Below are 12,998 nucleotides of genomic sequence, written 5' to 3'. Positions count from 1 at the left end.
GCCACCTCTACACTCTAACCACTAGGCTACCCTGCCTCCTCTACACTCTAACCACTAGGCTACCCTGCCACCTCTACACTCTAACCACTAGGCTACGCTGCCGTCTCTACACTCTAACCACTAGGCTACGCTGCCACCTCTACACTCTAACCACTAGGCTACGCTGCCACCTCTACACTCTAACCACTAGGCTACCTGCCACCTCTACACTCTAACCACTAGGCTACCCTGCCGCCTCTACACTCTAACCACTAGGTTACCTGCCACCTCTACACTCTAACCACTAGGCTACCTGCCACCTCTACACTCTAACCACTAGGCTACCCTGCCACCTCTACACTCTAACCACTAGGCTACGCTGCCACCCCAACTGAAGAAAAATGTCTCTTCGTTCAGCACCTCCAATGTATTGTGCTGTTGTAGACTTCCGACCTGTGCATAGCAGTAAGGTCAGTGCTATCCGGGATCCTTGGAACGTGAGTGATTTTATACTGAACAAAACATATAAACGCAACATGTAAAGTGTTGGTTCCATGTTTCATGAGCTGAAATAAAAAGATCCTCAGAAATGTTCCATACTGCACAAAAAAGCGTATTTATCTTACATTTTGTGCACAAATTTGTTTACACCCCCTTTTTTAGTGAGCATTTTTCCAATGCCGAGATAATCCATCCACCTGACCAGGTGTGGCATATCAAGAAGCTGCTTAAAACTGCATGACCATTACACAGGTGCACCTTGTGCTGGGGACAATAAAAAGCCACTCTAAAATGTGCAGGGGGGGTGGGGTGCTCAGTAGTATTTGTCTGTAATAAAGCCATTTTGTGTTAAAATGTTAAAAAAAATGTTTAGCAGCACATCATTGCATCTGTGCTGTGGACATATTCACTCCTGCTCAGGTGTTTGCTCAGGAGTATTTGTGTCTGTAATAAAGCCATTTTGTGGGGGAAAACTCATTCTGTTTGGCTTCCCAGTACATTGGAGTTGCCAAACAGGCATTTTTTCAGTTTCTTGGACTTTTTTGAAAGTACATACAGGTCATGACTGCAGTTAATTACGATAGTTGCTAATCGAAACTCCGTATTTGAGTTACAAATGTATTTTTACATTATTAAAGGGATATTTAGGGATTTTGTCAATGAGGCCTTTTATCTGAGGCGACAGGTATCCTAGTGGTTAGAGCGTTGGGACAGTAACCGAAAGGTTGTTAGATCTAATTCCAGAGCTGACAAAGAGCTGACGAGGTAAAAAAAAGAAAATGTTTAGCAGCACATCATTGCATCTGTGCTGTGGACATATTCACTCCTGCTCAGGTGTTTGTGTAGAGTAAGGATTGGCCATATTTGGCTGGTCATACTCATAGAACCGACAAGGTCAACATCTGTCTTTCTGCCCCCTGAACAAGGCAGGTAACCCACCGTTCTTCTGGAGGCCATCATTGTAAATAAGAATTTGTTCTTAACTGACTTGCCTAGTTAAATAAAGGTTAAATAAGATAAAAATAATAATAACAAATATATATATTTTTTTAATTATTATATATTTTTATTTATATACATATATACACTTCCCCAGAGTCAGATGAACTTGTGAATACCATTGTCATGTCTCTGTGTCCAGTATGAAGGAAGATAAAGGTAGATATTAGTGCTGAGCGATTAACGACATTCTGTGTTTTTGGCGGGGTTTATTAAACAACTAATTGACCCGAATTCCATTTAGTTCGTTTTTGTTTATGAGCCAAACACTCCGTTTCTCTAGAGAGAAATCAAGTCGAACTATGTGGGAAGCTAGGCTGAAAGGAGTTTTCATTAAACAAATATTCAACCTAAACGCAGAAATGTGATAATTAACTACAATGACCATAATCCGTTTTTGTTTTTTTTTACAACTAAGAGACGGATCAGAGAGGAAGAGGCGAAGCAAGAGGTCTCACTCTCCCCAAAATCGATCCAAAAATGAGCCCGCCTATGGAACAACAACTCCCATTGTTAGGGCATAAGACATAAGCATCTTCTCATTGTGGTTCAGATTTAGGACGGATACACTTTTACACATCTTTAGGTTCGATACACAGGAATGTACTCTACACAATGACGAGAAGGACAGACTGCACAGATGATGGGAGCACGCTAGATGGCTAATTAGCACAGGTGTTGGGAGCACGCTAGATGGCTAATTAGCACAGGTGTTGGGAGCACGCTAGATGGCTAATTAGCACCGGTGTTGGGAGCACGCTAGATGGCTAATTAGCACAGGTGTTGGGAGCACGCTAGATGGCTAATTAGCACAGGTGTTGGGAGCACGCTAGATGGCTAATTAGCACAGGTGTTGGGAGCACGCTAGATGGCTAATTAGCACAGGTGTTGGGAGCACGCTAGATGGCTAATTAGCACAGATGATGGGAGCACGCTAGATGGCTAATTAGCACAGGTGTTGGGAGCACGCTAGATGGCTAATTAGCACCGGTGTTGGGAGCACGCTAGATGGCTAATTAGCACAGGTGTTGGGAGCACGCTAGATGGCTAATTAGCACAGGTGTTGGGAGCACGCTAGATGGCTAATTAGCACAGGTGATTGGGAGCACGCTAGATGGCTGATTAGCACAGGTGTTGGGAGCACGCTAGATGGCTAATTAGCACAGGTGTTGGCAGCACGCTAGATGGCTAATTAGCACAGTTGGCCGCCTCTTGTCTTCCGTAAACAAGCGCTGTAACCTGGTGATATGGCTGTGTGGGAACCCTAACCCTATAAAGTTGTGTAGTAATTTAACCTTTTAAAAAAAAAAATGTATTGTTATTTTTCACTGATATAAAAGATGCGTTTCTTTGTTTCCAAAACCGCATGCAATGTTTTTAACATTCAAAACGAGCGTAGTTAGCATCTATACATGTGTTAACCCTTCACAGTGGTAAGACCTCATGTCTTCACCATTGCACAGTTAGCAAAACATTGAGCTATTTATCCCAATGGTAGGATTTAAGCTAGCTCAACCTAAACTATCCCAATGGTAGGATTTAAGCTAGCTCAACCTAACCTATCCCAATGGTAGGGTTTAAACTAGCTCAGCCTAACCTATCCCAATGATAGGATTTAAACTAGCTCAGCCTAACCTATCCCAATGGTAGGGTTTAAGCTAGCTCGGCCTAACCTATCCCAGTGGTAGGGTTTAAGCTAGCTCAGCCTAACCTATCCCAGTGGTAGGACTTAAGCTAGCTCGGCCTAACCTATCCCAATGGTAGGACTAAAGTTAGCTCAGCCTAACCTATCCCAGTGGTAGGACTTAAGCTAGCTCAGCCTAACCTATCCCAGTGGTAGGACTTAAGCTAGCTCAGCCTAACCTATCCATGTCATGGAGGTAGCTAACCTTTCCCAGTGGTAAGGCTTCAGATTGTAGAGCTAGCTAAAGCTACAGAGCTTGCGAAACATACCTTTTTAAATAACCAGCCACTTCCATAGGATAGTTCACCACCTACATGTTAACAGCTACATGTCTGTCTCCTGTTCAGCCATACCCCCACATGCTGCCGCGACGTGTCAGTGGTCACAGGTACCGGTTACAGCAGCCCCTGCCCCCCCCGCCGCCGCCACCACCCTACTACCCAGGCTTCCTGCCCTACTTCCTGTGAGTATGACATTTAATACAGAACTAAATGATACACGTACTTCAGGGCTTTTCATCCCAAAGTCATTCAGGACCTAGAATTGTACACCCATTTTTTTTAAAAAATGTTTAAGTGAGGTGCTAATGTAACTGCCTGCAGCATACCACCCTGCATACCACCCTGCATATCACCCAGCATACCACCCAGCATACCACCCATCATACCACCCAGCATACCACCCATCATACCACCCTGCATACCACCCAGCATACCACCCTGCATACCACTGCTGGTTTGCTTCTGAAGCTAAGCAGGGTTGGTCCTGGTCAGTCCCTGGATGGGAGACCAGATGCTGCTGGAAGTGGTGTTGGAGGGCCAGTAAGAGTAGGCACTCTTTCCTCTGGTCTAATATCCCAATGCCCCAGGGCAGTGATTGGGGACACTGCCCTGTGTAAGGTGCCATCTTTCGGATGGGACGTTAAACGGGTGTCCTGACTCTCTGAGGTCATTAAAGATCCCATGGCACTTAGTAGGGGTGTTAACCCTGGTGTCCTGGCTAAATTCCCAATCTGGCCCTCAAACCATCACGGTCACCCAATAATCCCCAGTTTACAATTGGCTCATTCATCCCCCTCCTCTCCCCTGTAACTATTCCCCAGGTCGTTGCTGCAAATGAGAACGTGTTCTCAGTCAACTTACCTGGTAAAATAACAGTTAAATAAACTGAACACACACTTTTTTCCCCCCTTCCTGAGTATATTTATTGCCACCACCAATACATTGCCCCTTTTTTCCCCACTTTCTTATTTGATCTGGGTGATTATGTGACTGTTCTGTCTCTGTGCAGGTCGATGCTTCCTGTGCCTCCTACAGCAGTGGGACCAGCCATCAGTCTGGACCTGGATGGAGATGACGTGGAGATGGAGAACTACGAGGTGAGAGGACCAATCAATACACTTAGAAACGCACTGTGTGTGTGTGTGTGTGTGTGTGTCTGCACATGTATTATATTTGGGGCCAGTTGTTTTGAAAAAAAAATGTAAAATGTATTTTTTCTACCTGTATTTACAGAATTATCCACTAGGTTTTCTGCAGGTCGAAAATTCTAGGAAATTGTCTTTAGCTAGAACACGGTCCAATCACTTTCAGTTTGTGTGCAACTGGGGGGGGGGGGGGTGTGTATCTCCATGAATGTTAATGGAAAAAAGCCTATTATTTGTCAGGTCAGTGATTCTACACATCACGTTGATCAAGCTGATCCTCTCCAGCGGACTCGGAAGTTACACATGGGTAAAATAGGGGACAGTTTAGGTGGACACCCCCCCCCCCCCCCCCCCACCTAACACTCACAACCATTGATTGATTGATTGGAGTCAATTAAATACCATTTCCTTGAATTTTCTACCTGCAGCAAACCTAGTGGATAATGCTGGAATTACCGGTCATTAAAAATGTAAATAAACCACAACAACTGGTCTTAAATATGTCTCTCACCCCCTCAGGCATTACTGAACCTGGCTGAAAGGCTGGGAGAGGCTAAACCACGAGGAATCACCAAGGCAGACATCGAGCAGCTTCCATCCTACAGGTTCAACCTCGACAACCATCAATCTGAACAAACGCTGTAAGATATTCTGCTACTGCCTTTTCTTGTGTTGCACCACCCACCTGTCCATTTGACTGGCTGGCCAAGTAGGGCTGGGCGGTATACAGTATTGTACTATATACTGGTATTGATGCCTCAGACCGGTTTGGGTTTTTAATTTAATTTCTGTAACGGTATTTCATTATTTGGTTTGTTAAATGTGATACCCAACGCCGGCACGTGTAATGTCTGTTTTTACTCCGTTTGCTACTTGAGTTGTCTTTCTCCCTTTCCTCCTGCTGCATGCAGTCTCTCACACCCTGCCCTCTCGCCTCACACCAAGCCCCGCCCCCTCTCGCCTCACACCAAGCCCCGCCCCCTCTCGCCTCGCCTCACACAAAGCCCCGCCCTCCTCGTGCCAAGCCCCGCACTCCTCGTGCCAAGCCCCGCCCTCCTCGTGCCAAGCCCTGCCCTCCTCGTGCCACGCCCCCTCTCACCACGCCCCCTCTCACCTCACACCACGCCCCCTCTCACATCACACCCCGCCCCCTGTCACTCAAGGAGAGAGCAGTTGCTCAACCATGGAGTCAGGAACACTTTCTTGCCGTTCACTCTGCAGTCTGCATAGTCAGATGTTGGTGACAACTAGTGATGCACTGATATGACAGTTTTATGCCAATACCGATATCTGATATTTTCCTTGCCAACAAAAAACAATACCGATATTAAACATTTTAGTGGCCTTTGAAATAGTTCACACACACACACACACACACATATGGGCGCAGCTGTCTAAGACACTGCAAGAGTCGTCACTACAGTCCCTGGTTCGAATCCAGGCTGTATCACATCCGGCCATGATTGGGTGTCCCATAGGGCGGCGCACAATTGGCCCAGCGTTACACACACACACCACACTGACCACAAAGTTATTTTGTTGGTTTTTACGTATGTAGTTATGTCCCCATTACCAGTAAAACATCATCAAAACGTATTTATTTCACCTACTTGCTGTGCTGTTTCGTTGTTCATTTGTTAAAGTCGTTTCAACCAGGATTTCTACGGAACACAATTTTGGTCTTTGCTGTTCGGGTCTTTGCGTGTTGACCAATCAGGACCTGAATATGAATATGACTGCACGTCACACAATAATTTAACTCGTTCATACATTTTCTTTTACGTAGTTATTACACATCGATTACCCTACCACTCGTATTTCATATGTCACAACGATTCATCGATACGTATGCTATGATGCTGTGTGCTATGATGCTGTGTGCTATGATGCTGTGTGCTATGATGCTGTGTGCTATGATGCTGTGTGCTATGATGCTGTGTGCTATGATGCTGAGTGCTATGATGCTGAGTGCTATGATGCTGTGTGCTATGATGCTGTGTGCTATGATGCTGTGTGCTATGATGCTGTGTGCTGCTATGATGCTGTGTGCTATGATGCTGTGTGCTATGATGCTGAGTGCTATGATGCTGAGTGCTATGATGCTGTGTGCTATGATGCTGTGTGCTATGATGCTGTGTGCTGCTATGATGCTATGATGCTGTGTGCTATGATGCTGTGTGCTATGATGCTGTGCTATGGTAAAGTTGTCTCGCGCACCTTCAGTTCTGGTCATAAAAAAAAGATTGCTAGCTCATTGAGGCAAACAAAGTTCTTCCCCAAAAACATAGCAAAATGACAATCTGTTTCAGTAGCTACAGTTAGCTAGCTAACATCTAAAATAACCTTAATTTATAAGACAGTTCTTATTTGATTAATGGTGGTCAGACCCATCTAGCTAGTGAAGCTAGCCACAATAGTGGACTTTGAGGTTAGCCTTCAAAATAAAAGTATGGCATAATTGTACTATTTGTATTCATTTGCTTCACTGTCAATGAAGGCAAACTGCAAATTCCATTATTGTGCCTAATCCTTATTGTGTCTAGCTTCACAACCCGGTCGAGCCTCACTAGCCAGATGAAGCTATCTGGCTGCTTATAACGTTGGGCAACAGGGTTAAGTAGCTGGCTAGCTATTTATTTTCATGACCTGAAGTTCAATTTCAATTTGAACAGGCGAACAACAAGTGGCAACCTAGCTAATACTTAAATAAAATTGTATTGATCACATACAAGGTTAACGGATGTTAATGCGAGTGTAATGAAATGCTTGTGCTTCTAGTTCCGACAGTGCAGTAATAACCAACAAGTAATCTTACAAATTCAAACAGACTACCTTATACACACAAATGTAAAAGGATGAATAAGAATATATACATATAAATATATGGATGAGCGATGGCCGAACGGTATAGGCAAGAGGCAGTAGATGGTATAGAGTACAGTATATACAGTGGGGAGAACAAGTGTTTGATACACTGCCGATTTTGCAGGTTTTCCTACTTACAAACATGTAGAGGTCTGTAATTTTTATCATAGGTACACTTCAACTGCGAGAGACGGAATCTAAAACAAAAATCCAGAAAATCACATTGTATGATTTTTTTAAAGTAAATAATTTGCATTTTATTGCATGACATAAGTATTTGATCACCTACCAACCAGTAAGAATTCCTGAATAGCTACACTATTTGTATTCGGTCATGTTTCCAGTCGCCTTGCAATGATTAAAAGTGGTGATTCACCCTTTCAGTTTTGCGCGAATGTTGCCATCAATCCACAGTTTCTGGTTAGGGAAGGTTTTAATAGTCACAGTGGGTACAACATCACCGATGCACTTGCTAATAAACTGGGTATACATGGCTATGACTATAATCGTAGATGGATAATGTGGTCGGCATTTGATTGTAAGGAATTCTAGATCAGGTGAACCAAAGGAGTTGAGAGATGTTGTTGTGATTACACCATGAGATGTTAATCATAAGGCATACACCCCTCCACCTTATCAGAGAGATGTTCCATACACCCCCGCCCTTCACCTTACCAGATAGATGTTACATATATACATACACCCCCGCCCTTCTTTTTACCGGAGGGATGTTTGTTTCTGTCAGCGCGATACGTGAAGAAACCGGGTGGCTGTACAGACTCTGACAACATATCCCGAGTGAGCCATGTTTCCGTGAAACAGAGAATGTTACAATCTCTGAAAGGCAACTCGTGCCCTATTTTCTGTTGTACATGTCGATCCAGAGCATCCCAAACATGCTCAACGGGTGACACTCTGGAGAGTGTGCAGGCCATGGAAGAACTGGGACATTTTCAGCTTCCAGGAATTCTGTACAGATCATTGCGACATGGGGCCTTGCATTATCATGCTGAAACATGAGTTGATGGCGGTGGAGGAATGGCACTAAAATAGGCCTCAGCATCTCGTCACGGTATCTCTGTGCATTCAAATTGCCATTGATAAAATGCAGTTGTGTTCATTGTTCGTAGCTTATGCCTGCCCCGTACCATAACCCCACTGTCACCCCACTCTTCACAACGTTGACATCAGCAAACCGCTCGCCCACACGACGCCGTACACGCTGTCGGCCATCTGCCTGATACAGTTGAAACCGGAATTCATCTGTGAGAACAGCACACTTCTCCAGCGTGCCACTGGCCATTGAAGGTGAGCATTTGCCCACTGAAGTCTGTTATGATGCCGAACTGCAGTCAGGTCATGACCCTGGTGAAGACGACGAGCATGGAGATGAGCTTCCCTGATAGAGTTTTTGCAGAAATTCTTCAGTTGTGGAAACCCACAGTTTCATCAGCTGTCCAGGTGGCTGGTCTCAGACAATCCTGCAGGTGAAGAAGCTGGATTTGGAGGTCCTGGGATGGCGTGGTTACACGTGGTCTGCGGTTGTGAGGCCGGTTAGACATACTGCCAAATTCTCTAAAACGACGTTGGATGCGGCTTATGGTAGAGAAATTAACATTAAATGATCTGGCAACTGCTCTGGTGGACATTCCTGCAGTCAGCATGCCAATTTCACACTCCCTCAAAACTTTAGACATTTTAGAGTTGGCTTTTATTGTTCCCAGCACAAGGTGCACCTGTGTAATTATCATGCTGTTTAATCAGATTATTGATATGCCACACCTGTCAGGTAGATGGATTATCTTGGCAAAGGAGAAATGCTCACTAAAATGGATGTAATGGATGCAAATGTAGGCACAACATTTCAGAGAAATTAGCGTTTTGTGCGTGTGGAACATTTCTGTGATTATTTTATTTCAACTCAAGGAAACCTGGGACCAACACGACATGTTGTATTTTATTCAGTATACTAAGAGTCTGTAGGGACGAATAAACAATCAGCCTGCTGCACAGACTCAATGGACTCTTGATTTTAAACGTTTAGTGTCAAACACAGCCTCCACTCTTCTGGGAAGGCTTTCCACTAGATGTAGGAACATTGCTGCTATAACAGCCTCCACTCCCCTGGGAAGGCTTTCCACTAGATGTAGGAACATTGCTGCTATAACAGCCTCCACTCTTCTGGGAAGGTTTTCCACTAGATGCAGGAACATTGCTGCGATAACAGCCTCCACTCTTCTGGGAAGGCTTTCCACTAGATGTTGGAACGTTGCTGCTATAACAGCCTCCACTCTTCTGGGAAGGCTTTCCACTAGATGTAGGAACATTGCTGCTATAACAGCCTCCACTCTTCTGGGAAGGCTTTCCACTAGACAATGGAATAATGCTGCGGGGACTTGCTTCCATTCAGCCACATTAGTGAGGTCGGATCACAGTCGGCGTTCCAATTCATCCCAAAGGTGTTCGATGGGGTTGAGGTCAGGGCTCTGTGGAGGCCAGTCAAGTTTTTCCACACCAATTTCGACAAACCATTTCTGTATGGATCTCGCTTTGTGCACGGGGACATACTGAAACAGGAAAATGTTGCCTCAAAGTTGGAAGCACAGAATCGTCTAGAATGTCATGTAAGATTCACTGGAACTTAGGAGCCTGAATCATTTTTATTTTTTATTTCACCTTTATTTAACCAGGTAGTCAAGTTGAGAACAAATTCTCATTTACAATTGCGACCTGGCCAAGATAAAGCAAAGCAGTTCGACACATACAACGACACAGAGTTACACATGGAGTAAAACAAACATACAGTCAATAATACAGTATAAACAAGTCTATATACAATGTGAGCAAATGAGGTGAGAAGGGAGGCAAAGGCAAAAAAGGCCATGGTGGCAAGGTAAATACAATATAGCAAGTAAAACACTGGAATGGTAGTTTTGCAATGGAAGCATGTGCAAAGTAGAAATAAAAATAATGGGGTGCAAAGGAGCAAAATAAATAAATAAATCATGAAAAACAGCCCTAGACCATTACTCCTCCACCAAACTTTACAGTTGGCACTATGGCAGGTAGTGTTCTCCTGGCATCCGTCGGACTGACAGATGGTGAAGCTCTGACAAAGCTCCAGTTCCTCTGTGGAGATGGAACTTTCCAGAAGGACAACCACCTCTGCAGCACTCCACCAATAAGGCCTTTATGGTAGAGTGGCCACTCCTCAGTAAAAGGCCCATGACAGCCCACTTGGAGTTTTCCTAAAGGACTCTCAGACCATGAGAAACACGATCCTCTGGTCTGATGACACCAAGATTGAACTCTTTGGCCTGAATGCCAAGAGTCATGTCTGGAGGAAACCTGGCAACATTTCTACAGTGAAGCATGGTGGTGGCAGCATCATGCTGTGGGGATGTTTTTCAGTGGCAGGGACTGGGAGACTAGTCAGGATCGAGGGAAAGATGAACGGAGCAAAGTTCCAAGAGATCCTTTATGAAAACCTGCTCCAGAGCACTCAAGACCTCAGCCAAGACAACGCAGGAGTGGCTTCGGGACAAGTCTCTGAATGTCCTTGAGTGGCCCAGCCAGAGTCCGGACTTGAACCTGATAAAACATCTCTGGAGAGACCTGAAAATAGCCGCACAGCGACACTCCCCATCCAACGTGACAGAGCTTGAGAGGATCTGCAGAGAATAATGGGAGAAACTCTCCAAATACAGGTGTAAATTGTAATTATTTCGCCTCTATGGCCCATTTATTGCCTGACCTCCCTACTCTTCTACATTTGCACACACTGTTTCTATTGTTATTGACTGTATGTTTACTCCATGTGTAACTCTGTTTGTTGCACTGCTTTGCTTTATCTTGGCCAGGTTGTAAATGAGAACTTGTTCTCAACTAGCCTACCTGGTTAAATTAAAGTGAAATAAAATAATTAATAAGAGGATCTGCAAAGAAGAATGTGACAAAACTCCCCAAAAACAGGTGTGCCAAGCTTGTAGCGTCGTACCCAAGAAGACTCAAGGCTGTTATTGCTAGGTGCTTCAACAAAGTACTGAGTAAAGGGTCTGAATACTTATGTAAATATGATATTTAATTTGCTAAAATGTCTTAACCTGTTTTTTTTTCTTCTTTATGTCATTATGAGTTATTGTGTGTAAATTTGTATGGGGGGGGGGCAATTTAATCCATTTTAGAATTTCCATTTTGAATTAATGTAACAAAATATGGAAAAAGTCTGGGCCTGAATACTTCCTGAAGGCATATTGCACTGTACATATTATCATCTATAGTATTATACCCAAGTTCGTTGTGGTTTGTTTTTTAGAAGAGTGCAAATGGCGGATGTAGCTGCATTTCCATACAATTATTGAGGTGAATGATTCATCTCTGTGATCTATTGATTACACTAGAACAAATGTTAAATTTCTGTCTGTAGTGACCACTTGGTAAATGTTGACGCGTGTCCAGGGCAATAAATTGCAATATCTGTACTGTGAGAAGCCTAAGACAGCGCTACAGGACGGACAGCTGATCGTCCTTCCAGTGGCAGACCATGTGCAACAACACCTGCCCAGGATTGGTACATCTGAACATCACACCTGCGGGACAGGTACAGGATGGCAACAACAACTGCCCAAGTTAAACCAGGACTGCACAATCCCTCCATCGGTGCTCAGACCGCAATAGGCTGGACTGAGGGCTTGTTGTAAGGCAGGTCCTCACCAGACATCACCTGCAACATTGTCGCCTATGGGCACAAACCCAAGGTCGCTGGACCAGACAGGACTGGCAAAAAGTGGTCTTCACTGAGGAGTCACGGTTGTGTCTCACCAGGGGTGATGGTCGGATTCGCATTTACTGTCAAATAAATGAGCGTTATACCGAGGCCTGTACTCTGGAGCAGGATCGATTTGGAGGTGAAGGGTCCGTCATGGTCTGGGGCGGTGTGTCACAGCATCATCGAACTGAGCTTGTTGTAATTACAGGGAAGACATCCTCCTCCCTAATGTGGTACCCTTCCTGCAGGCTCATCCTGACATGAACCTCCAACATGACAATTTCACCAGCCATACTGCTCGTTCGGTGCGTGATTTCCTGCAAGACAGGAATGTCTGTGTTCTGCCATGGCCAGCGAAGAGCCCAGATCTCAATCCCATTGAGCACGTCTGGGACCTGTTGGATCGGAGGGTGAGGACTAGGGCCGTTCCCCCCAGAAATGTCAGGGAACTTGCAGGTGCCTTGGTGGAAGAGTGAGGTAACATCTCACAGCAAGAACTGGCAAATCTGGTGCAGTCCATGAGGAGGAGATGCACTGCAGTACTTAATGCAGCTGGTGGCCACACCAGATACTGACTTTTGATTTTGACCCTCCCCTTTGTTCAGGGACACATTATTCCATTTCTGTTAGTCACATGTCTATAGAACTTGTTCAGTTTATGACTCAGTTGTTGAATCTTGTTCTGTTCGTACAAATATTTACACATGTTAAGTTTGCTGAAAATAAATGCAGTTGACAGTGAGAGGACATTTATTTATTTTTGCTAAGTTTGTGTG

The 12,998-nt window shown here is 44.5% G+C and overlaps 1 protein-coding gene across 9 annotated transcripts in view; it reads left to right on the top strand.

Moving 5' to 3' along the window:
* LOC110504518 (RING finger protein 44) overlaps window positions 1–12,998 on the top strand; it is a 60,327-nt gene that overhangs the window by 38,890 nt on the left and 8,439 nt on the right. For all 9 annotated transcript variants that reach the window (XM_036970243.2, XM_036970246.2, XM_090220073.1 and 6 more), the window contains 3 exons: window positions 3,511–3,626; window positions 4,454–4,541; window positions 5,109–5,230. In XM_036970243.2, coding sequence (XP_036826138.2) covers window positions 3,511–3,626; window positions 4,454–4,541; window positions 5,109–5,230 — 326 coding nt within the window. The remainder of the gene's footprint in view (window positions 1–3,510; window positions 3,627–4,453; window positions 4,542–5,108; window positions 5,231–12,998) is intronic.

This window comes from Oncorhynchus mykiss, chromosome 25 (genome assembly GCF_057628025.1).
Source record: "Oncorhynchus mykiss isolate SJ-2025 chromosome 25, ASM5762802v1, whole genome shotgun sequence".
NCBI classification, from domain to species: Eukaryota; Metazoa; Chordata; class Actinopteri; order Salmoniformes; family Salmonidae; genus Oncorhynchus; species Oncorhynchus mykiss.
The sequence above is the reverse complement of the archived record's forward strand: the minus strand, read 5'-3'. Positions and strand labels throughout refer to the sequence as shown.